The sequence below is a fragment of the Tasmannia lanceolata genome, unplaced genomic scaffold (assembly GCF_043159265.1).
Source record: "Tasmannia lanceolata isolate RefF3 unplaced genomic scaffold, GAP_Taslan_0.1 ptg000006l, whole genome shotgun sequence".
Classification (NCBI taxonomy): Eukaryota; Viridiplantae; Streptophyta; class Magnoliopsida; order Canellales; family Winteraceae; genus Tasmannia; species Tasmannia lanceolata.
In genome coordinates, this window is record NW_027518683.1 from 14285161 (window position 1) to 14311523 (window position 26363).

Here is a 26363-nt window from a genome sequence, read left to right on the forward strand (position 1 = left end):
CTCTTTTTTCATGGCTAATTTGTTTACACATATAATGGATGGTATTTTTTTTTTGTGTGTGTGGGTGGGGGGGGGTGGTCTTGTATTTACCTCGAACTTGCCTCGTAGACTAGTGGTGTTTGGTTGTCAACCAAGTAGAGTAGTGGCAGGAGGTGTCATTACCAATATACAGAGAGGGAGAGAGGGAGACAGAAGATGGCGAAAGAGATAAAACACATAATTCCCAAGAAATCCAGGTTTGTGGTTTTTGCTTGGATTTTATCGGGAGGAGACAATGACGACATGTCACTAGACATGAAGGAGACAACCAGGAGACATCCATGATAATCTCTAGAGATTACATTCGACCAAACAAAGGTTTTTGATGATGCGGCAACCAAAACTCAAGTAAAACCCCTACAAAATTCGGGCTTTTGTGCAACCAAACAGGGGTCAAGCATGAGAAAAAAAAACCAGAATCCCCACTATCCCTTACAGTATAAAATAGAATATGCATAGAAGATAAATATAGATGACCCTTCAAAGATTTCCAAGTCTCATTTTATCAGATATTCTCTTTGATTTAGTATTAGTTGATACAATTAGCTGTACAGCATAGTAAGTCTCACCTTTTAATGGATATGAATTCTGAACTACTACTTGATGGGCCTCCTTGCATTGTATCTCCTATGGCTCAAAGAATCACTGAATCCTAAAACCCAATAATCTGCATAAAAAAAAGTGCCCTTTATTGCTTGTTAGGATTCAATGGTTGGCATAACTAAGCCATCTAAGATGCAGGTTCAGTCCTTACACCCTTTTACCTGCTACACTCTACAATCCCAGTAATCATGGAAGTTAAAGACTTGTTGTATTGGTAATTGAAAAATAAAAATAGATTAAGCAGAGTCAGTAAGCATGTACTTACTGTACTCTCTCACAGAAACATCGGCAAGTGATTTGATGCCGACCCACATGGAAAAATTAGCTATGGTTGGGTTCTTCCGACGAGCAAAACATCTTTCCAAGCTTCATAGAACATCCATGTAATACCAGAGGATGGCATTACTTTCAAACAGCTAGCACCCCACCCTCTATAAAGACCCCTAAATCCCCTCTCCTGTGTGACTTCTGCCAACGCTGCGGCCATGTGGCTCGGACACTTCCCTTGGAGTGAACCCACCATAAGACGCTTCCTCGCCACTTCCAATGGAAAGCTGATTGTGCTTGCCGTAAACCCTGCCGAAAATAAACCAAAGCCCAGTCAGGCAACCAAAGTTTTCTCTTTTACCTTTTATACTCGAGGGGAAATAAAGAATTTAATTGGATCAGTTACATAATTTCAAATTATCAATCAAAATTATCTAAGAAGGCAAAGGAAACAAATAATCAAGGCAACAACCCCAAACAAAGAAATCCAAGGTCCGATATCCAATCTGATCTTGTCTATCAGCATCCCAATTACTAATCGAATTCCCAGCGGAAAACAAAAAAGTAGGTTCATGGAAATTACAAGAAAGAACTCTGCAAGAACAAACAAATGTAGAAAGGCGATGAAGAAGCTAAATCCCAACTAAGGAATGCTTCAAGACTTCCTAGTTTAGATAAACAATCCGCTGCCAAGTCTGCTAACTGATCTGAGGCCAAAGACTACACACCAGAAAATCATGTGGCACAAACTGCCCAAAAGAGTCGAGTATTTAGGTTGGTCGAGTTTCAGTAAACAAAATCATGAAAAAAGTGCTAATCAGACAACTTGCCCTGAAGGTGAATTGAAAGGGATCATGAAAATTATGCTTATCAAACAACATGTTTTAGAGGTGAAACCAAAGCCTTTCCATCTCAGAAAATGCATTCTTTCAATTTGCTAGGCATGTTCTCCTCACTTGATTATCTGCTCCCACATCAGATCCTCACATGGCAGGTAAAAGAAGTGAAACTTACAAAAATATAACAGATGTTCTGATGCTTCTAACCAATCAGAGTACTAGTGTGACAAAATAAGCATCTCACATCAACCTATCTTTTTACACTGTAAAAAATGTCAAGGACATTGTCTTTGTAAAATGTATTGCAAGAACAATTGAATGAAAAATAAAACCACGTTCTCACCTGACAAAGCTCCAACCAGTAGCATCTCAGCACGGTTTAACGCCTTCTTATTCTTTGCTTGGCAATAAGACTTCTTCATTGTCTCATACATGAAATAGTAGCACGTACTGTATGGGAGCATGCCGATCAAGGTGGGCGACATTCCGGCATAAAAACCACCAATACCACCATCCTTGTATATCTTTTTACAAGCAAGGCTGATGCTAGGGTAGGCCTCCGCATTTACAGTCAAGCGATCCTGTAATAGATAAAAGACAATAATGAAACCGTTTCCTTTTCAATCAAATGAGCTATATTCCCATTGAAAAAAAAATTGAATAAATTCAAGTAAAACATTCTTTTAAAAGATCCAATAACAAGAAACAGGATCTCTCTTCTCCCCAATGCCATGAAAAACAAATCAGATAATAAAACCAAAACGAGGCTGGATCTAATCAAATTGCGAAATCATAAGTTCTTTTCAGATTATTCTGAGGCAAGAACTAAATATAGAAAGGGACTGGTGTTGCCACCCATAATTGTAAGAATTCCCATCCATATAGTTGTTCTCTTATTTGATGTAATTTCATTTGCAACTTGCCTGATTCCAAGGGTAGCCATAACAGCCTCTAATGTAGAAATATTAAAAAACATGAAAAAAAGGATCAGGCCCAGTGAACCATGCATTAATATCCTTCATGAAATGTCATCAAATTGTGACATTCCATGCCATTTCTATGCAACAACCAACCAAATAGAGCATCCAGAACAATCATGCACTGGGAAGAAGTCATTCACAATATGTTACCTGCAATAGATTTTCCTAGTTATGAGATAAATTCTAACTCTAAAACTAGGGGTGGCCAACCGGTTCGGTTCTCGGTTCTCGGTTCCATGAACCGTAAGAACCGAACCGAACCGTAGTACACAGTAGGACCGAACCGAACCGGACCGAACATAATCGGTTCGGTCCGGTCCGGTTCTTCGGTTCTAATGGCTAATTATTAATTATAATTTATAAAAACTTTTAATTAAAGTTATAATATAAGTTACTTTCTTATTATAAGAATAGCATTAACTATTACTTATTAATATTATAAGTAATTTATATTATTAAGTATATGTATAATAGAATTATAAAAATATTATATATATATATATATATATATATATATATATATATATTCAAAGTTCGGTTCTTCGGTTCCGGAACCGAACCGAGAACATTAGACCCGGAACCGAACCGAATAAGTTCGGTTCTTCATCAGTGGAACCGAACCGGACCAAAAATATTTTTTTGCAGTTCGGTTCCGGTTCGGTTCTTCGGTTCTGGTTCGGTTCTGGCCACCCCTATCTAAAACCATTATCAATCATAAAACTCTGCATTTTCCCATTTATTCATCTAAAATTTTGCCATTACGGACTCGAGTTGAATTTCTTTATTGGGTTCCAAAGTTCACACACTGAATCCTAGCATACTTAAAAGAGAGAGGAAAAAGAAAAGAAAATTCACAGGCCCTATGACTTTCTAACATTCAGATTACTCCATCAAAATTCGCACGATTCCATTCCAATGTATGTATGTATGGACACACACGCACACGCACACGCGCGCGAACACACACACACGAGCGCGCACACACACACACACGTGTGTGTGTGTGTGTGTGTGTGTGTGAATGTGTGAATACCAATCCTTTAATTTTCATCTTTTTATATCCAACTAATATTCCACAACTCCCTTTACCTTCAAAACTTCGAGAGGATGGCAGACAAGTGTGCTCACAAACCCGGCAGCTGCGCCACCAACGGCAACTGGGGAGATCCATGAAAAAGACAAATCCAGATTGAAATGCCCTATTTGCACTTTTGGGGACCCAGTTTGTTTCCACTTCTCTTGGGCTGTTGTTATAGTTCGTTTGACACATTCGAATGTGGAAAGCTCGATTGCCTGGGTTGGGATTATTCGGAGCATGTTGATGGTGTTGCCTGCCCACAGCCCTTTCCATCCCTGCTTCTCAATCACCTCAACAAAGCTGCCTGAAATCTTTCTGGATCCAACACCAACTATCATTCTTGTCCTGAAAAGGTGGCATCCATCAAATTAGATGTTTCGCAGTTCAAAATGATTTAGTTCCACAATAAAAACTAAGCCGACAAGAATCACTTTTAAGTCCCTCAGTTCAGAATCTGAAAATGTCAAAACAAATGTCCAAGAACTTGGACTCAACTTATTAACAAACTTGAATAACACGCTTGAAGACTAAAAACATTCGACAGATATAATTTAAAAGGGCCAAGTCAATTTGTATCTGGCACCACAAGATCCAAGAAAACCCCTACAAGTAGACAAGACCATACTGCTACAAAACAATATTGGTCAGCACTGATGGTTTTATAATGGCAAAAGAAGTTTGAACTGCTAAAATGGTTCTTCAGTTTTTGTAGCATGAGGAACGGTGCTAGATTAATTCAGCTGAACCAGAAGCACAAAAACTCTCTTTTGAGAAAACTAATAACTCAGAATAGTAATCATCTTAAAGTGATCAAGAAAAGTTTCTCGCATTGCATATTATACACTAATCATCTTCACTAGAAAGAACCTCAAGGGATCAATATTGCATCCACAGCTTCTCCTCATCCAAGATGTGCCATAAAGAAACAGAGTACCCTTCTGTAATATCTTGAAAGAATACATAGTTTTCTTGCATTTGGCATGGTAACTGCTAAGAAACAGGAATCAACAATTGAAGCTTGATTTCAGTTGCTTAAGACCCACCCTTTTGAAGTCATTGACCATTTTCAACGATAGCAACTTGTTATATTGATGAGTAGAGGCGAGTTGATTATGTGCTTTCAGTATCTTAGGCACTAAAATAGCCATAAAATTATGTTTATGTATGGGACATCATGAATGTACCTAGGCATTGAATACTTCAAAAGGATGAAACAACAAAGCCAAATCCTTACGAACAACTTTACAAGTTCATGGTAGAGGCAATCACTAGATACATTCCACTCAGAAATCTCATACTAGCAGTTCCAATTATCAAATAATGAATTGGAGGTTAATTCAATGTCAAGCAGCTTGCAGGTGGTGAAGACCTGTCTAGCAGGTCTCGGAGGCATATAGAAATAACAAGCCAACAATTAGGGTCTTGTGATCTCGAAATAAAGTTATAGGATCCGTTGAATGACTTGGATGATTATAGAAATCACAAGTAATGAGGGTACAAAAACTTGAAAGAACGAATTCAATGGAAACAGCAGGCCACTTTATGATTGAGTTCTCAAATATAATTTTAGACTTCCAATCCTGTTGTATGCCTTAAGTCATTTGCAACTAAATTTCTATTTTAATATATGCACAAGCAAAAACCGTAGCACTAACCACCAGATGCAAATTGTGCTTATGGATAACTAGTGAGAGAATGAAGCACCGAGTCTTATAAATCTGAACCAACAGTAAATCATTCTTATTTTGTTTCAGCCCGACCGGATAGAATTTTCCTGCTAATGAACTATTAGCCATTACGAAGACCAACCGGGGCACTATAAAAATAATCAACGATAGCAAACACGTAAACTCCCGTCCAATTTTGAATATAACTCGTTAAGAGAAAAAAATCCAGACATTGCCATAAATCACCAACCAACTGTTTTTTCCATATTGGTTGGCTCAAAAATTACCGATCGTTTGAGATGGTTTTCATGTAAGCTGATCGAAGTTTCATGTGCGTTTTTAAGCATAGGTTTATGATGCAGATATAAAACAACCATGTTTTCGATGAAGATAACAGGAAACTTTGTTATAAATATAAAGCATGATAGCGAGCAATTAAGCAAAAGGCAAAAAATAGAGAAAACTTGCCTGATTGTTTCAAGAGGAGCCAGAACAGCTTTTGTCATGGCACCTGCTAAAGCCCCACTTAGAAACTCCCTAGCTTCTCTACTCCTCATAAAACCCTGCATCACACCACACACATCTAAGTGACCATCCCGCCAAAACCACATTTTCCATTGTTCTAAGCTGATACAAGTCTCCCCATCGGCTCAAAAATCCATATGAGTGACATTATATATTTTCAAAACCAAAATAATTCAATAATAAATCTAAACAGAAAATCAGAAGTAAATAAATTCTTATGAGACTACCATCCCATCTATACGAAAACACAACAAGAATAAAATAACAAACAAAAAAATAAAGAGAATCAAGATACAAGTTCAATTCCAATCTCAAACAAAAATGATTAATATTACCAATTCACTTCTCTTGTCCTCCAGAAATCCAAGCACTCGACCATATCCAAAATAAAAAAATTACATACTTGGTAGTTGGTACTCATCTAAATGAACTTTAATCCAAGTGTAAAAAAAGTTCTTATAAGAAGGCAAAGAAGAGATCCTCAAAATCAGATTTTTCAATCAACAATCCAAAAACAAGAAAAAGATACCATATCAATCAATGGATATCAATAGAACAAGCAACAAATAAACTTCTCCGAAATCCCAAACATCACATCCAAAAAAAAAAAAAAAACCCAAAAAAACACACATCAAAATCCCAGGAACAAATAAAATAAATAAACAAAATAAACTCAGAGCAGTTCCAATAATTTAAACACAAATGATGAGTTTCAATTAGTGAATAAAAGTATCTGTGAATTTCAAAAACAAAATAAACCTTCAAAATCCAAAATAGTGCTAACCATATTCATCCAAGTCATCATAGTGATCAAAATAACTAACATTAAAAACAGATATAAAAATACCATAAAAGAAACCTCACTTTTATGGGTCCTCTTAGATCCGGAACTTGAATTCGGACCTCGAATCCACTTTCCTTTTCGAGGTCCAGCTCCTTTGGTATCATCATCACACCATAAGCATCATCCAAAAGGCAAAGCTTCTTTTTCTGAGATTCCAATTCAAAGGCCATTTCATTAACCCAGAAAAAAAAATGCAAGAGAAAATTCAAACAGGAAGATAAGATATACGTTAGGGTTGATTGATAGAACAAAACCCAGAAAGGAAAACGTGAGAAAATGGGGATTTTACTTACTGGGTCGGTCATTTTAGGAGTGGAAGTGAGATATTATCGAGTACTGTTCTGAGGCTTTTGTCTTTCTCTGTGGGAATGAGAAACCCCTTTCAAGATTTCAAATGGAGAAAATGTGCTAGAAAATAGTTATTGGAAAATCCCAAGTTAAAAACTTAAAACCCCCTAATTTAGTATCTGGTTACCAAAATGCATGATTGTATAAGAACATAGAAAGATTAATTTCATCTGGACACTTGTATTTGCCTTTTCATGGAAAATGAGTGCGTGTTTGGCGTACCGTTTAAAACACCGTTTGGCGTTTGAAACACCGTTTTGCGGCCAAACGGCCGTTTGGGAGTGTTTGAAATGCCGTTTTGAACGGAGTTTTTGGGCTATGGGTTTTTACGTGTTTGCCCTCACCGAAACCTATTTTTACATATATGCGTGCAACTTTATGCGTTACGTCAAATACAAAAAAAGTGGGCGTATTAATATCATTCTTGAGGACACAAATTTGTTAAATTATTAATATTTAATTCAAAACAATGGGGCTGCTGATATCATTATATGATCTCTTAATTTTGATTTTTTAAAGACAAAAGAATTAAAAGAAACCTTAGTTTCTTACTTTCTTCATCTACTTTGCAAAGTTGCAAACCCACTCGTCTGCCTCACTGCCTCAGCGCCTCCACTCATCCGTCAAATCCGGCCGTTAAGAAGAAGAAGGAGAAGAACCCCTTGGCAATGATGTTTAATTTTAATAGTGTTTGAATGAGATCCTAATGACCTTTTAATATTGGGCTTAATGAGAGAGTAGTTGAGTTACATTGAGGCCAACCAAATAATGCCCTTTTTGGTCATTTTACCACTAAAACTCCGTTTTGGGGCATTTGCAACCAAACACACACAATACCTCCGTTTGCCGTTTAAAATGTCGTTTTGATCTGGCGAACCAAATATGAAAACACCGTTTTGAACCAAAACACCGTTTTACAAAACGGGGTTTTAAACGATATTTCAAACAGTACGCCAAACACACCAACTGAGAGTCCGAGACGGTATCAAAATAAGGGCTCAGTCAAATAATTTGAAAATAGATGCAATTTGGTCCAATTGTCGCTCTTGATGGGTCTTTCATGGTCAGATTAACTCCAATTTTTTAATCTTACTGGTAGTAGTTTGAGTAGGTGGATCCTTCCTTTCTTACATAGTGATCGATCTATGAGCTCATATTCAACCTATCCTACTTTTGTATATCAACTTATTTTGGTCAAGAAGATAAGGAGAAGCATTAGATTGATTAAGTGATTTTGGGCCTCTTTGAATACCTCTAAAAATTATTTGCTTATAATCTTGTATGCATGTTGTCTTACATATATGAGTATGGTGATATGGAACTGTAACCCTAATTAACATGCAAAAAAAAAAAGGCAATAGTTTTTTCTGTTCAAATTAGTGAAATATGAAAGGATTAGGTGCAATGATATGTCTCATCAGTATCATGTTCAGGTTTTAGTAGTAAGATAGTTTAATTGAACAAAGTGTTACTTTTTTTTCATTTTATTTTTAGAAAGGATGTTTTAGATTTCAATTTTGTACAAGTTTTTGTTTTCTATGTAAGAATATTCTACAAACATTGCTGTGTAGGGGTGTAAACGAGCCGAGCCGAGCTTGGCCCATCTCAGCTCGGCTCGGCCAGGCTCGCGAGCGTTACCGAGCTCGGGTTATATTAAGGGCAATGATATATTCTCATTCCATCATCTTCCCTGGACAGCCCTATGTAGTGTAATTTGACTACTCATTTTACACTACGGGAGGTGGTCCAAGCAACAAATGGGGTTCCAAAAAAGAAGTGACATATTTTGCCTCCCCCATTCACTCCTTGGACAACCCTTTTAGTGTATATATTAATATAATATAATATATATATATATATATATATATATATATATATATATATATATATAATTCTTAACGAGCGAGCCGAGCCGAGCCTGGCCTAGCTCGGGCTTGGCTCGTTAATTTTAACAGGCTCGGCTTGTTAAGGATTCGAGCCGAGCTCGAGCGAGCTTCCGAGCCCAAGCCCAAATTGACACCCTTATTACTGTGAATAGGGAAGTGATATATCCGCCCCTTTTGATTACTTGGGACACCCAGCAGCAGTGTATCAATGACAGAAGAGGGGCTGATGTATCTCATGTCATAAGTTTTCAATGGGGTTGATTGTCACATACACTGCTGTTGGGTGTCGTGAGTAATCAAAAGGGGCGGATATATTACTTCCCATGTGAATAATGCTCTATTCCCCTCAAGGGTGTCAAAAAATTTAGCCCACCAACTACACCAACCATATCAATGAGTCAAAAGCAACATGATAGACATTGAAATAGTAATTTCATATTATCTTAGGCAATTTCAAGGAATATCTATACAAGATGCATTACTCTTCCGTGATTTTGTCTAACTTTATCAGAAAGAAAAATCTTTTTGAAGATAATGTGGCCAAAATGTCTTAGACACAGTTATTTTTCATTAAGGCTCCGTTCCTTTCGACGTAAAAATGGAAGTAAAATTTGTTTTATGTTGAAAAATTGAACATAAAACAAATTTTACATCCATTTTTTCATCGAAAGGAACATAGACTAATTTTCATCCCTCATATAGTTAAACTTTCCATAAACTTGATGTCAAGCATTAATTAAACAAGGGAGGACAAAACAAAAATGAAAAAGAAAATAAAAATCAAGTGAGGAGGGGACCTTGACATGGAGTCCATGTGATGCGCCTTTTCCTTTCCTGGAAAAGTTAGAGATGCTTCCAAAAGGTAAAGACCGCGTCGCCATGCTTGATGGAGAGACAGGGGAGAATCAACACCGGAGAAGTGACTATCATAGAAACTTCAACTGGTTCATGAAATTTTGGTCTCCATGAAGAATGCTTTTCTTGCCGAGTCCACTTGTACAAGCTTGTTGGCGCATGCAATGTGTACCAAAGTGTCGCTGTTGCATTAGCGTGCCCGCATGTGTGTAAATTGTGTCACACACGCTCATAGCCAATGCCCACGACAACAAACGACACATGTGGATACTTGTGTGACAAGGCAACACAGCCAACACGTGTATAGTGTCGGTGATTTTTCTTAACAAATGATTTAGTGTAACCTTTCGATGGATTAAATCACTCTCTTTAAGGTGAATTTGCACCTCTACACAATCAACTCTCATGATACAACAATCAATCTCTCTCTCTCTCTCTCTCTATATATATATATATATATATATATATATAGAGGAAAAAGATTGTACGCTCGACCGTACCTAAAGTTAGGTACAGTAGAGTGCCAAATCACATGGGTCCTCCATTTTTGGTGGGCATCTAAACCATTCATTTGCAAGGCCCCATCATAGATAGGGTGCATACCAAAAATCAGCACCATTGAATCATCCTAACCCCTCCAAAACTGGAGGCCAAAATGGGCAGATTTGTGGACAAACACTGTCTGTCCATTTTGGCCTCCACAAATGGATGGGTTAGGATGATCCTATGGAGCTGATTTTTGGTATGCACCCTATCTATGATGGGGCCTTGCAAATGAATGGTTTAAATGCTCACCAAAAATGTGGGACCCATGTGATTTGGCACTCTACCGTACCTAACTTTAGGTACGGTCGAGCGTACAATCTTATTCCTCATATATATATATATATATATATATATATATATATATATATATATATATATATATAAGAGGAACACTTCTTACTGCCCAACTGAAGAGAAAAAAGTTGCATACGGAGTGCATTCTGTCTCTAAAAACAGAGAGTAGCTCTATACAAAGGCAAATATTATTGCTAGAAATATCCTTTGAATTTTATAACATTTTCATCACATGTGTGTAACCCGAACTGAGCTGAGGTAGGCGTGCGTGTGTGATACTGTGCGCACATGCATAAAGTTAACTAGTTTTCGGACCATTTTCATCAAATCTCTCCTATGGGCAATTGGGCTAGCACATGCACGTAGGGTCCTCCTTCCCTCTCCTCATTCCTTATACAAGGAAAAAAGCAATTGGTGTCACTATGAATATTATGGTTTTAAATTTCGGTTTCGGTCCCAATTTTGCCCTTGGCCGAAACCCGGTAATAGAAAAAAAGAAATATTTTATTATTCCCTAAATTTCGGCCGAAATTACCGAAATTTGGTAATTCCAAAATTTCGAGAGAGAGAAAGAGAAAAGGCATGACCAACATTGAAAGATGAGAGAGAGAGAGAGCACATTATTCTCCAATCAAAATTCTACCTTTTAGAGAAATTTGGCTCGGAAGGTATAAAGAGGGGGCATGGACGTCAAGTCACCAGACATGCGATAATTACCTAAGAAACTTGTCTTGTAATGTTCAGGGATTTTGATCCTACATTGGCAATCAAACAAGAGATTTTGCTCATGTGACACCCAGATGCAAAGCAAAACCCCTAAACATCTTGGCTTTTGTGCATCCAAACACTCAGTTTATCGGTTGGCTAAGCCCTCCCGGCTGACTCAGTTTATTCCCGATCCTTTCTCCAAGTTCAGAACATTTATCTAATGATTTCCATAACCCTCTTTTAGAATTCCACCTTAAAAAAGGGAAACATTTGTTATTATATATCTTTATCTTACACACGAGATATGCATTTGGCATGAGACCGAGACCACATGGGTCACCCCACAATGTTCCACATGATCAGCGGCCCGGTGTCGCCATTCATCCCAACGGTGCTGTCTGCTTAGTAATTATTTTTTCACAAGTTTTATTAACTAGTGGCTCCCACAATATCAGGTGATCTAAACCATTCAAAAGGTGGACCCCAGGCCCCCAACCGAGATAGGCCTTGCCCCAAAAACTGATCGATAGGTTAATATTGTCCTTAGATCCGGGGAGGTTTTTATACTGTGCCATCCATTTTAAACATCAACATATCAGAGGGTTAGAATCATCTCATAACAGAGAAGATTTGGGGGCACAACCTATCCAATAAATCAAGGCTCAACTTTTTTTGAATGTTTTAGATCACCCAATAATGTGGGCCCCACTATCTCTTTTTTTTTCCCTCCGGGTAATGTTATATTCGATCCTTTTTCTTCCTCGGGGCCACCTGCTTGTAGTGTACTAAAAGTAGTCATAATTCATTAATAGGTGCAACTCGGGTTGGGTTGGGTTGGGCTGAGACCGACCCGACCCGACCTGACCTAAGTTTTAAAGCTTTTAAAAAACTTTTGATAAAACATGTCGGGTTTCACTCGGGTCGGGTTGAGGGTGGGCAACCCTATACACTAGAGTGGGCTGTCCCAGTGAAGAAAAGGGGAAGAATATATCACATCCCTTTCCCCCGTTCCATTTCTCAATATATGCAACCTCGCTCCGTAATCTCTCTATAGTGGTAGCATGCGGCCATGTCTAGGAGGAACCTCGGTCAGGCCTTGCTGCCCGCGATCAGGCACTACTCCAGGGTTTCTCCACCCCCACCTGCCCGAGCTGCCCCGGTCATCCGAGTCTCCAACAACATAGCCCATTTGGGCAGCCCCAAAGAAGGCCCAAAGCCCAGGCAACTCCTCTCTCTGCCCCCTTTCCCTGCCACCCCCTTACCTGGCAAAAAGACGGTCAGCGAACCCGGGCAGCCCGCCGTAGCTGCCCGGATGACCGCGATAAGTTGGGTCAAGTATTACTTCGCAGACATACCCGGGCTCGTCATTCAGAGCCATTTCAACAAGGGCCTGGTAAGTGCGTACGTTAGCCTTCTAGGGTAGGGTTTCGCTAACTTACACCACGTTGGTGTTGAAGCTTAGTATACACCACTCTGGAAAATCACAAGTGCTAGTTTGTAATTTACTATGGTACATGTATCAATAGCATCGGCCAAGATTTATGTAATCCATTCCACTGATCAAAACAGCTTGAGATTTAAGTAAAGTAGATTTCATGTCAAATTCAAATGCTGAAAAATGATGGATGTTTAATATAAAACTTCAGAAAGTGCTGTAATAAGCTCAAATATACACTAGAAAACCAACAAATAGACAAAAAAAAACCCACCCATAATGGGTTGACAACATCCAACACTAGTCACATTTGTTGTCGAGCATGTCTGATAATTTAGTATATACCACATTTCACATGCAATTCATATAAATATAATTATGTAACACATACTGGTATCATATTTCACTAACGCACTTAAGGTTTGATTTAGGTACGTGTTTAGGTGAACATGGATGATATCAACACTTGATGTTTGTACTTAAAATTTTAGGATACTTACCAATTTATCCTGCCATGCTTTGTGGGTTCGATATTGCACATCCATCATGAAACAAACCAATCGGTAGGCAAAATAGCAAAATTTGGAGTTAATTTATGATTTTCCTTTATTGTATTTCTTGTTTGTTGATGTGACGGAAATTTCTTTCAATTGATCAATGGAAAGCTTGCAGTCTCAGTCGTAAATACCTTTAAATTTAATATGACTGGTTCATACATAAATTCATGTCAAGGGCGTAGGTGTTGAATTCCTAGAGAGCATAAGGGAGAGGACCATGTAAGAGTTTCAATTGTCACAGCTAGTACCACAAGGACTTCTTCCTTGAACTGCCTAGGGGATTTTGTTTGGGACTTGGGACCACTAATATGGTGACTAGTAAAGTGGCTGAGATATAGATGGTCAAAATAAGAAACCGCATACTAAAAGCATTGAAAACTGGTTTAGGGAGAGTAAAAAAGAATGAGGATCACAAACAGATATGAAACAAAGGCATTTATATTCCCAATATTTTAGGTGGTATGAAGAAAAAAAAGTCCTCAGATGCCCATTCACACATTCTATTTCTAAAGAGTTATAGCAACCATGGAAAATAACAAACCAAATTAGTTAGCAGGAAGCAACCCCGACTTCCACACTGTAATAGCGAACTTGAAAAGATTGCTTTCACAATTTTTTTTGCTCCAAAGAAATTTTATAAGTTTGTTAGAAAAAAGCTCATCCTTTCTTGTGCTACACTGCCAGACTGCGTAATATTGACCATGCAAATGGATATTGGTAAGAGTTTCTCAATAAAAATGTTATACACTAGAAATTCAACAGTTTGCTACATTTCTAATGAGTACATTATTTTGTTGAGTTCCCCTGAACTCTTAGTGTGAATTGCTATCCAGTAATGGTGATAAACTCTATACTTGAAAACTGTCACCATCCACAATTCCACATCATGGATGATTCAATATACTGGTATTAATTGCATCTTCCTTGTGGTTTCTCATATTATATATTTTCAAAGCTTAAGTAGTAGGTATGCACTCTTAGAATTGGTTGAAAATAATAATAATAATAAAGGGGTATTCAACCCTCCCTCTCACCCACGCACACGCACACACACACACACAATATAAATGAGTTGTAACCTATGTTTCATTATTATTGAATTAAAGGAACTAAGCTTATACTCCATAATTTCCCTCTTCTACTTCTATCCCTATTTTTGTTATTCATCAATTTTCAAAGGATATTTTACATGGCGTCATACCTCTGAGATGGAGAAAATCCAAGGACCTATATTGAGTTCAAGGTACTTCTAGTCCCCTCCACTTTTTTTTTTTAAACAACACAATCCACCAAGCCACACAAGCCACAAAAAGCCATATCTGCCATGGATTACAAGACAGACATGTCATAGCATACAACTAGATATTTACAACTGGCTTAGAACTTTGTGTGAGAATCCGCCATGGTGTTTCCTTTATGATATATGTGTGAGTAGGAGGTCCCCTCTCTCCAAAAGGTCCTATAGAAGCCAAAAAAACCTTACTATTAGAATCATAGAAGGTGCCTTCGAACCAGCAATTCGAATTATAGCACCATCCCTATGGAGTGGCTTGCTGATATTGAGAGAGTCGCCTTCACATTTTGATGCCGCACAATATATGCTATCTTTTTTTTTTTGATAACGAAGGGTGTCCCCACCCCCTTCGGGGGTAGGACTATTTCCCTACGGATGCGCGCAATCACCCGGAAACCTCGTGCATCGGGTAATCAAGGGGGGATTCGAACGCTCGTCACTGGGGAGCAAACCCATGACTTTACGCCAAAGAGCCACACCCTTCACATTTTGATGCAAACACAATATATGCTATCTTTTATTAGCAGTTTAGAGACTCACTTGTATACTTTAATTTCGTTGTGCAAATCAGGTTCAACTGGAATGCTCAAATCTTAATGATTTATCTGAGGAAAAGGACCATCAGGTTCAATGCTTGAGAAAGGTATTTTTGTGTTCTAAAAGCCCGTGTTATATCACACATCTGATTTAAACTATAGACTACATACGTTATTTCTGATTTAAACTATAGACTACATACGTTATTTATGAGTTCTACTGGTTGGAATATCAGTGCACATTTTATTAGCAAAGGAAGTTTTTGTAATAACTTTTTGGATTGCCAGTGGTTCTATTCAAGTTGCTCTGTTGTTTAACTTTAGGATCAACATGCAGATTAGTTGTAATGAGGTCATGGGGGCTGGCATGAAAATTTATGTTCCTGTATCAGTTGCTGAGACTAAGATCTCCAAGAGATTTGACACCATACCAACTGCAACACTTTATCCAAATGCAGATGAGATAGAGTACTTACAAAGACTTGTGGTTTACAAGGTTTCTTTCCTTTCTTTACCTCTTGGCTGTTACCACATAGATGTGTGGTTGATCTTCCCCATGTGTCGTGTTTTCACCTTGATGGGAGTGTTTAGTTTTGGCTCTTGTTATTAGATTAAAACCCAAATATTCATTGCATTATTGTTTACAATTGCCATATTTACATGATTATGAATTATGAAATTTCAGGACTCAGCTATTATTGTGCTAAATAAGCCACCTAAAGTGCCGATGAAGGTTAGGGCCTGTGTATGCTTATCGTGCTCTGTAGATTCCTGTCAACCATTATGATTGTCTGAGTCTGTATTTTGCTTCTCTGAATGTTTTATAGGGAAATTTACCAGTTCATAATAGCATGGACGCTTTGGCAGCTGCAGCATTATCATATGGTTATGAAGAGGGTCCCAAGTTGGTGAGCTCTCTGAATTCGTTGTTTATTTTCTTTCATGGATAACAGAAATTTTGCGATACCATTCAAAAAAAAGAAGAAGCAGAGATCTTGCGACAACAGAAATCTTGCGACATTTTGTGATGAAGTGCAGTATTACCATTTGTTGCTCGATTGTTGTTTTGATCCTCCTCAACTGAGTGGTTTTATTTACAAAATGGTTAACCAAAATTTGTTTAATTCATAATGAGTTGTGTCGAGGTGGTTTATCATCTTCTTCATTATCCTTTATGCCCAATTGCAGGAGGTTTTTTTTCCCCTTGTTTCATATTCGGTTAGATCTTCTTGCAATTTGTTGGGCAGCCCAACTCCTGATGGATTTTCGTGCATATGTCGGGACTTCGTTTGATGAGATTTTCGTTGCATCTTTTGATGGTTTGGAACAAAAGAACTGCAGTAATCTTCTATGTCACAAATATCTCCTATATTTTCAAAATATAGCGATTTTATTGCGATATTATGATAAAATGATAAAATCCCGAAATAATCCCGTGAATTAAAAAAAATAGCAATATTTTTATTAAAATAGCGCTATCTTGGTTCAATTCTACATAAGGAAGGAGAGATTGAAGAGGACGTTAACCATAGAATAAGAGCAGGTTAGTTGAAATGGAAGCTTGCCTCAGGAATTCTGTGCGACCGTAAAGACCAAAGTGAAGGGAAAGTTTTATAAGGCAGCTGTGAGGCCAGCCATGTTGTACGGCTCAGAATGTTGGGCCACCAAGAAGCAGCATGTGCATAAGATGAGTGTAGCGGAGATGTGAATGCTTAGATGGATGTGCGGCCACACAAGATTAGATAGAATTAAAAATGAAGACATTCGTAAAAAGGTGGGGGTGGCACCAATTGAGGAGAAGATGAGAGAGCACCGCTTAAGATGGTTTGGACATATCCAACGTAGGCCTTTGGATGCTTCGGTGAGAAGAGGCGACTTGTGCCAAATTGATGGAGTAAAAAGAGGTAGGGGCAGACCGAAACAACTTGGGTAGAAACAGTGAGGAAAGACTTGATAGCTAGGAACATAATAGAGAACATGACCTTGGATAGGATAGAATGGAAGAAAATGATCCACAAAGAAGAACCCAACTAGAGCCAGGATTAGAGCCGGGTAAATTCCTTTCACCTTCTTCATGAAATTTTTCTGAAGGATTCATTTAGCCGACCCCAACTAGTTTGGGACAAAGGCTTTGATGAGTTGAGTTGAGATTTTCATTTACTGCGAAAATATCACGATATTTTTACAATATTTTACGATATTTTTATTTTATATTTTTTCATAATTTATATATTTTTATATATTTTAAAATTATTTTTTTATCATTTTTTCTGTTATAAACCTGAAAAAATAAAATAAAATAAATATATCTCAAGATTTTCCCTTACCGAGAAATTCCCGAGAACGATATTTGTGACATAGGTAATCTTTTGTGTAATTGTTATTCCCAAATTGCTTGTGGAGTGTATTTGGGGGCTACTATTGAAGTAGCATCCAAGCTGCGGAGTTCATTAGTTTTGCTACTGGACAATATCACTATATTGGGAAGAGCTGGTACGCAATTTCTTAAGGAAAGAGTGATAATTTGATTTTCATTTCCCTATTTAGGATGGAATAAATTGATTTTGATGTTAGTATTAGTTGTCGCCAAGGAAATTGTGTGTCTATTAGGGCTGGCACCATACTTGGAGATGCAAAATGCATTTATTCTTTGTTTTGCAGGGCCTTCATGTTATCATGTCCTGCTTTGAGATGTCAATTCTTCCCGGGGCCATGCGATTCTCCATAGATCAGTAGCTCTGGTTGTATGCGTGAGGGTTGTATGAGTCCTATGGGGGGAATTTGTGTTGAATCTTTGGGGATCTAGGCCTCTAGGGCTTGCATGGAGGAGATATTGTATATGTTGGTGTCACTGAGGATTAGTTTTTGGACCTGCATGGTAATTAGGTGCTTGTAGAGATCCTTGTCACTGGGTTAGGAGTATTAGTATGTTGTTTATCTGGGCATCGGGCGGTAAACGCAACTCTTTGGAGGAATTGAATGCATCATTTTCAAAGCGTTCCGGGACTTGGTCTGACCCTGAAAAAGATCGACTCCGGAGGTAGATTAGGAGCGGCTTCGCCCGCCTTCTCGGTTAGGAGTATTAGTATCTTGTTTATCTAGGCATCAATATTGTTTCTTATATATTTGTGTTCTCCTTAATTGTTGACATTATCTTTGACAATGCTAAGATTAATTGTTATTTCAAAAAGAAGAGCACTTGTATTGTTACTAGACTTCTAATTAGTGTGGTATTTTGTTCATTAAACTGTATTTTTATGGTCATTTTCACATTGAAATTCCAATTAAAATTCCTGTGAATTGTACCAAATGTATCATCTTTTCTCGAGTACCATTACTTTTGACCCCCTTTTTGTTTATGACCTTCTGACCTATTTTTTGTGGCTAAACATTTTTTCTTTGATTTTTTTGGATCAACTCCCATGTACTTCTAACAGTCATATGAAAACTGCAATCGAGGTCTAGATACGCTATCATCCATTCCGCTGACTGATACTGGTCCTTCCAATTAATGAATTAATCTCTTATATCCAATTTATTCCTTTTATTTTCTTAATAAATATGGTGTTCTTCATTTAAAAAAATAATTAAATGCAGAGTTCTTTTCTTTTCTGTGGATCCAAGCAATAAAATTCAAGAAAAATAGATATTTGATCTAGTGATTGCTCCTAAATAATATTCAGTTTGTTGAATTTGCTGTAAGTCTCTTTGGCATTATGATAATATCAGGTTCATCGACTTGACAAAGAGAGCAGTGGTCTTCTATTGATGGGGAGAACAAGCGAAAGCATCGCTCGACTCCATTGGTTGTTCAGTGACACAAATAAAACCAAGTCATCTATTCAGGTACTCATAACGTACACCCCTCAGTGATCCCCACATATGTATTGGTAAAGAAGACTTCTCTCTCACAAAAAAAAATAAAAAAAAGAAAAAAAACTAGTGAAGCAAGCTTTAGCGGCCTCACAAGGTCTAATATTGGGACTTTAGGCTGCTTCACTAAGCCAATCATCATGAAAAGCAAAATTGCTTTTGAAAAATATTTATAGTACTCCTGAATATATTGTTCAGTTTAAGATGGTGTTGAACTCGTAAAGAGAAAAAAGAAAAAGTTCTCGAGTCCTTGGAAATGCTCAAGTTTTTGGTGGCCTGATTGCTTTGCACAGGTTTCCCAAAGATGCACAGTCAAAGTTTAGCTTGATGGTCACTTTTGGTATTTCTTCTCCTTGTGAACTTTATCTTTGATAATGGAATGCCATTCATTGACCAAATCAAAAGTAGAATACCCATTAAAATCCTTTCTACCACTCTCCCAAAAGATGACTATCCACTTTATTTCTTGAACAATCCCGCCGATAGTCTTCTGTTTATCATCAAAAGTTGTATGGCTTCTTTCCATCCAAAGGCCCCAAATAACTGCAAATGGTGTTGTGCTCTATAAAATTCTCCCTTTTCTCTCCTAGCTGCTTGCAACACCATCCCTCCAATAGCGAAGGGAGAAAAGGACCCCCAACCACCACCACGACAACTCTAAGGCCACAAAATCTTGACCCTGTTTAACTTCTCCCATATCATAGGCTACCCCTTTGTCTAGGTTTCATTGGGCCATACACAGCTGAAAGCACCCAACTCTGTCAGCGACATTTCTAAACTGATGGGAAATTACGAATTGGCCCATATTAGTCTATTAGAGTTGACCCTATTCACAACTCCTTATCCCATATCACCACAATGCTCACTATCATTCCCCTTGCCAAGGATATACCATTCGGCCCCCCTTTTTCTCCACATCTGCTTGATAATCCTCTTGGAATTCTCCTCAAGCTTGGATTCCTGGATATTTGCTCTTGGATGAGAAGAATATCAACCCTTCTACATTTCATCATTTCCTTCAGATCCGTCCTTATATCGTCCAATTGGAGGCCCCTAAATTCCATCACATGACCTTCAATGTGTGATTGCGCAGCCTGTGCTTGCTGCCGACCTTAAATTCTTAACTTCGCTTGGGATTTTCTTCCTATCAACCTCAGACTCCTTGAAACCAACTCTTAGGTCTTCCAATGTTGAAAAGTTGAAGATGTCCTAGTATTTCTCTATAATCACCTCCCTATCCGATGAGGATGTGATAGATAAGGAGCTTGGACTAGTTGAGGATAGTTCATTCATTATCTACTGAAGCCATTTTGTCTTCTCTGGCATTGCCAACTCTTTCCATCGGCTTTCCACATCCATGCCTCATCCATGTAAAGAGAAGCACGTGAAGATTACTGGTTTCTATGCCGTTACTTTAATTTCCTTTCTTCATAATCAAACACAGAGCTTTCTCAGAACTTCCACCCTATGTATCCGAATCTTTCCCTCAAGATAAGGACTCGGACAAAAAAAAAAATTCGATCCCTCTCCCTTCTCCCTCTGATTCCTCTCTCTCTCCCTCCCCCCCTCTCTCTCACTCTCAATGACTACGCATCATGTTCCTTCTCTCCATGGTGGGCATTTGGTTGGACCTCTGTTAAGTGTTGCCATACTTATCTGGAATGTCTGCTGATCAAGAACAAAAAAAAAAAATTGCTATTTATTTTGTGTGTCAAGAAAAGTCATTTGTGGATTCTTGAAGCTGGTTATCAAACGCACTTGCTGCAAAGCTAGTATAGTAGCATGTTACATCTGCTTAGAATGATCCTAATTTTAAAAGTAGCAGACCCTAATTTTAACATGTCGGTATAATGTTCTTAGTTGTTTAAATCTGATTTTTAACTGTGAGTGCATGTGCGCACGCGTGCGTGCGTGTGTGTGTTTGAAATCAAACCAGAACTATTACAGGTTATGAAATTCTTTGAGAATGTTACAAATCACACCAGAACCATTACAGGTTATGAAATTCTTTGAGAATGTTACGAATCTTTCTCGTCTTACACTGACAGGTGCATTCTTTGGACTTTTATAAAAGAACACGACCATATGAATCTTAGTTGAGACAATTTGTCGAATTTCTTCCTGAGCGGTTTGTTTAGTTAATAATTGCAGAATTATAATATACTAATCATTCATTTAGACTTGGAATGATGCTTGTGAAGCAACAGCACAGAGATATTGGGCATTGGTCATAGGCTCCCCCAAAGAAAAACAAGGTGTAATTTGTGCTCCGCTTACAAAGGTTGTACTCTCTCACTCCTATACTTTGCTACATGAATTAAGGCTTGGTTTCTTACATGGACAAGAATTACTTTTTCTAAGTTTTACCATCGGTTGTCAATTTATCAAGGCTGAACCTATGCCATAGTAGAGGTGGCCCTCAAGTGTGTAGTGTTGAAATCAAGGGTTCAAACTTCATACTTCATCCTTGCCTATAAAAGATAATCAAAACTATTCAGATACTTTGAAAATATATTGACAAATGAGATATAGCCAGCTTAGCCATATTATAAATTTTCACATAAAATTTTAGTGAAATTATAATATTTTATTTATCCTTTGTTGTTTTATGTCTCTTGTATTATTTTCTGCTTTTTTTATTTTGGAGGATAGCTCGTCCTTCTGTACTAAGTTTTTTCTGCTGCATTGCAAATATGCAAGTGCATTATTCAAAAAGTATTTTATTTCATTTCTCTGTTTAACAGACTAAATAGAGAATTCCTACCAAGCAAACGGTGGAATCATCTCAATACTTGCATTTTCTTTTTGTCTTCTTTTTTTTTCAAAAATGCAGATTATATTTTAAGAGAAAAACAATGCAAAAAGGCCAAAAGCAAAACTGCAAAATTGGCATCTCAGGCCTCTCCATTAGATCCGAACATAACACACCCGTGATTAGACAATGTGTCAATCCCTGAAATTTCCTTCATGATGAATATGAGTGAAGCAGCAATCCAAAAATCTAAACAGGCTTCTTCTAGTAACATGGAAAAAGACATCTAAAGCTCCATTGGGGGCTCATCCCTAAGAGATGCAATGGTAACATTTAAATCTCCCTCAATCCAAACTTTGGATGCACCAAACTTTGATAGACTGTTGACGCCAATTCACCCAGCCTTTACTTCTACATCGATCGCAAGCGATTGCTGCTCAGACCTGTACAAGAAAATAAAATTTAAACAATAGCATCTGATATTGCTCACCCAAAGCTTGCCTGTCAAATTGACATTGTTAACTAAAGAAGCTTTGTTTATCTCGTCAAAATTCAGCTTTAGCCAACCCTGCTTCGGGGCAACCCAGATGTCTATAAACTTGGGAAACCAGTTATTAATAACACGATGAAGAGTAATATCACCGAAAAGATAGGTCTTGGAGGTCCTTTCAGCAACTTCAACAGCAAATTTTATCGATTACCATTCCAGGACTACAATATTTTCTTTAAAAAATACGATCTTTATGTTCTTACCATGCCTTCCAAGACATATGGGAATAACAGTTTTCGCATGGAAAAGTCTTTTGTTTATGATTTTTTGACTAGTCCACCAGTTTCCATACCGACCAAATTAGACACATTTAAGGGATGCTTAAAAGTCCAGATATTGGAAGATCAAACACATAGAAAGTTAAGAGGAGCTGGATTTTCTTCGAACATTCCACAAAGGGGAAAATTGTTTGTACGCAAATTTTTCTTTTCCCTAGCTGATCCCCTGTAAAGAAATTACCATTCAAAGCACACCAAAGGAAGGCACAACCTCTGGGAGATACTAGAACACTGTAGATACTTGGGAAAACATCTATCCATGCCTATCTGGGGTAGGCCATAGTAGGACTTGACAGAGTACACCCCAGATTGGTTGGGTTTCCAAATGATTTCGTCCCAAGCCCCTTCATCTGGGATAACTCTCAATAACCCAGTTGATACTCAACAAAGCCTTTGTCCCAAACTAGTTGGGGTTGCGGCTAAATGAATCATTTAGAAAATTTTCATGAAGAAGGTGAAGGGAATCTACCCGGCTCTAATCCTGGCTCTAGTTGGGTTCGTCTACGTAAATCAATGAATTCTTCAGAGGCACGTTGATAGAGCCGTGATATCCCACTTGCACGTATCAAACGTATGGAAAGACCCTCCTGAAGGATAGGCTTATCGATCAATTATTACCACCCAAAATAGGTAATCTTCCACCAAAGCTCTCTGATTGACAACTCTCACGAATAAATTCGGACATTTATCAGCTTGGAGAAGATCATCACACTATCGACCGACCAAAATAATATATCTAAAATGAACAGTCTTTTTGTGATTTTGTCTGTCTTCATTTTTCAGAATAGTAGGATTCTACGAACATGGGACATTAGTATGACACTCATTCACATGTTTTCCACTAAATCAACTGATAGCCACTGACTGCAGGTGCTATTGAATGATGGAAAAACAGAAAGGGTCATCCTTTCTGATCCTTCAGGGATTGACGGTTCTCAAGAAGCTGTAACTGAATATCGGGTGTTGGGACCTACGATCAACGGGTGCTCGTGGGTTGAGCTGCGTCCACTTACTGGCCGCAAACATCAGGTACTCCTGAATATAAGTTTGTTCTTTCATTTAACTGCATACTTCCATGTAGAAAAATGCCTTATTCTCATAATCCAAGTTTTAACATAACACTCATCCTCATTATGCTATTTTATGTTTTTGCAATCCCCTTACTAGACTCCTCCTTTTACAGCTTCGTGTCCATTGCGCTGAAGCTTTAGGAACGCCAATAGTTGGTGACTACAAGTATGGATGGTATGTGCACAAGAGGTGGAAGCAGATGCCTCGAGCCGATTTTGAGCCATTCACTGGAAAGCCATACAAATTGCGGAGACCAGAGGGGTTGGACGTCCAGAAGGGCAGTGTCTTATCCAAGGTCCCTCTGTTACATCTCCATTGTAGAGAACTAGTCCTTCCTAACATTGCGAAATTCATTGGAGTTTTGGGCAGTGAGCATGACAATCGCCAACCAAAGTCTAACTCGAAGCCGGATGTTCTTCGGTTTGTGGCGCCAATGCCCTCCCATATGAAAATAAGTTGGAATCTTATGTCCTCTTACTTAGTATAATAGTGTTGGATTAACTTAAACATTTTGAAGTGGTTAATTGATAGCAGTAGTTTGGTCAATTGTAAATGAATTTCATCAGCTTTCTGCTACTCTAAAATGGCCTTTGCGTTGCCAGCTAGAAGTGTTTGTGAAGAACCATTTTTTATGCTTAGTCTATTATGTCAATACTAATCACTACTGTCAGAATCATGGTTCTTATTTAGGGATTTGCTAAGCTCCATCACAAAAGGCTTTTCGCGGCTGGTCTGTTGCACATCAGACCAGCCACCTCGTGAATGGAGACAAAAGCTGTTGTCTTCATTAACGAGGTGGCTGGTCTGATGTGCGACAGACCAGCCGCGAAAACCCTTTTGCGATGGATGCTAGCAATTCCCTCTTATTTATAGTGACAAGTATATATCTCATGATCAACGCTTTTGTAGTTAAGGGTCAGCAAATTAATGTGACTTGAGGTACAACAATTATTAGGAAATAATCGAGTTAGAGCCGAGGATTGGTTATCTGGGTCCATAGAGAGTCCGTTTTATGAAATATCTCAGTTTTTTTTCAAAGACAACATATAAAATTGATGGGAATGTACAGAGGTTCATTATTTCAACTAGTCCCCGTGTTCCTCGAATGGATCTCTTAATGTCCCATACATTTCAGTCATAGCCATCCTACCATACATGTCCTGTTCTTGGCTGATCTGCACCATCCACCTGATTGGACCCCTCCTATATTTTGGTCTTTTTGTGTCATAGGGTTCAAAATATTGTTTTTTAAACTAATGTAAAAATAGTTTTTAAAACTATGGGATATGACTTTTTAATCTTGTGTGTAAAAAAAAAAAGAGTTTTTAACAACACTGGGGTACACTCCTACCGACCTGAAGTTGTAAAACTCTAATGTCGTAAAAATTTAGGGCTTGTTTGGCAACCATTATTTAAATGGTTTGTGTAGTTGCAGAGAATCTAAAAAGCAATAAAATCCATAAAATGTGGTTAAGCAAATGCGACCCACCACGCCCGTTTCTGCCTTTTCTACGGTTTAAGGGAATGGAGGATGAGATTTTACGGAGTGACTTGCAGTCAGCTTCTTTAGATTCTCGTAAATCCATTTCCGCCTGATTAGGAGTACCGAACACTCCCTTACATTTTTTTTATCTTATTGTCATAAAACCCAACTTTTAAACCTTTAGGGTCCGTTGGGATGCGCGGATTTTAGAATCCAGGATTTTAGTTTGAAAACAGTGTAAAAGAGGGTTCATGATCAAGCTGCTATATGCTGTCTTGGCAGCGTTTCTTGGATTTTAAGTGAGAAATTCAGGTTTTAAAAATCTCTCATGTATCCTGAGATTTCTAAAACCTGGAAGTATGGGAAGAAGGGCAAGAAGTAAAAAACGACGGCTGGTCCGCTTCTTATCGTCTCTTGTCTCTTAGCTACAATTTTGAAGAAATCCCAAATTCTAACTGTTTGGATGCCGGGTTTTTTTTTTTACCTGGGATTTATGTGGGTAAAGGTAGGAGACAAAAGAGGGGACAAGCATTAATTAGAGAAAGATATTATGATGAGTGGAGAGAGAGGGTAGAGAGTGAAAGAGATAACACCATTTTTAAGAGAAGATTTTGCTGATGTCAGCAAGAAAAAGCTGATGTGACCACTAAAACTTTACCCACATAAATCCTAGGAACAAAAAAAACCTAGCATCCAAACAGAGCAATGTGTAAAAATATGAGTTTTTAATACTTTCAGCTTAAACTTGTAAAAAACTATTAGTCTATAAAAAAAGAGGCTTTGTTAATCCTACAACTGTAAAAAGTAAGAGATGACTATCGGCATAAACTTGAAAAATCGTAAAAATCCGATCTTTTAATCTTATTGAGTAAAAAATAACTTTTTAACTCAATTGGCATAAAAATCCGACTTTTTAATCCTATTAGCATAGAAATCTGATTATTAAGCCTATTGACAAAAAAATTCTATAGGTGTAAAAATCTAAGTTTTTAAAACTATAGATGTAAAAAGTCGTCCACTAGCATAAGCTTCTAAAACCCTGCCAGCATAAAAAT

The 26363-nt window shown here is 37.9% G+C and overlaps 2 protein-coding genes across 7 annotated transcripts; one reads left to right on the forward strand and one right to left on the reverse strand.

The window, feature by feature from the left end:
• Window positions 1-477: 477 nt before the first annotated feature.
• On the reverse strand, window positions 478-10044 carry LOC143879826 (putative mitochondrial adenine nucleotide transporter BTL1). 6 transcript variants are annotated; one of them, XR_013251398.1, is made up of 8 exons: window positions 9874-10044; window positions 6863-6988; window positions 5942-6036; window positions 3818-4151; window positions 2092-2329; window positions 908-1218; window positions 766-813; window positions 478-725 (listed from the first exon to the last, which is right to left on the reverse strand). XR_013251398.1 is itself a non-coding variant. In XM_077382447.1 (7 exons), the coding sequence occupies exons 2-7, from the start codon at window positions 7145-7147 to the stop codon at window positions 968-970; spliced, it is 1056 nt and encodes a 351-aa protein (XP_077238562.1). In that variant the 5' UTR covers window positions 7148-7202; window positions 9874-9933; the 3' UTR covers window positions 767-967. The 6 variants fall into 6 exon arrangements, 4 of the variants coding, with proteins under 4 accessions (XP_077238562.1, XP_077238560.1, XP_077238561.1 ...); XR_013251399.1 differs by lacking the exon at window positions 766-813 and having other exon boundaries at window positions 478-706; XM_077382447.1 differs by lacking the exon at window positions 478-725 and adding an exon at window positions 7136-7202 and having other exon boundaries at window positions 767-1218; window positions 9874-9933.
• Window positions 10045-12431: 2387 nt separating this feature from the next.
• On the forward strand, window positions 12432-24463 carry LOC143879827 (Pseudouridine synthase family protein). Its single transcript, XM_077382449.1, has 9 exons — window positions 12432-12872; window positions 15337-15408; window positions 15639-15797; window positions 15987-16034; window positions 16129-16209; window positions 19031-19147; window positions 21354-21455; window positions 23625-23783; window positions 23938-24463. The coding sequence occupies exons 1-9, from the start codon at window positions 12549-12551 to the stop codon at window positions 24310-24312; spliced, it is 1437 nt and encodes a 478-aa protein (XP_077238564.1). The 5' UTR covers window positions 12432-12548; the 3' UTR covers window positions 24313-24463.
• The last annotated feature ends 1900 nt before the right edge of the window (window positions 24464-26363 follow it).

Coding starts and splice junctions, on each gene's coding strand:
- LOC143879826 (XM_077382445.1), bottom strand. CDS start 9,957: ATGGCGACGCGGTCTTTACCTTTTGGAAGCATCTCTAACTTTTCCAGG. Junction 4,152..5,941: donor GCTCCTCTTGAAACAATCAG/GCAAGTTTTCTC, acceptor CCACCTTTTCAG/GACAAGAATGATAGTTGGTG. Junction 1,219..2,091: donor ACTGGTTGGAGCTTTGTCAG/GTGAGAACGTGG, acceptor TATTTTCGGCAG/GGTTTACGGCAAGCACAATC.
- LOC143879827 (XM_077382449.1), top strand. CDS start 12,549: ATGTCTAGGAGGAACCTCGGTCAGGCCTTGCTGCCCGCGATCAGGCAC. Junction 16,035..16,128: donor CACCTAAAGTGCCGATGAAG/GTTAGGGCCTGT, acceptor AATGTTTTATAG/GGAAATTTACCAGTTCATAA. Junction 19,148..21,353: donor AAACCAAGTCATCTATTCAG/GTACTCATAACG, acceptor TCATTCATTTAG/ACTTGGAATGATGCTTGTGA.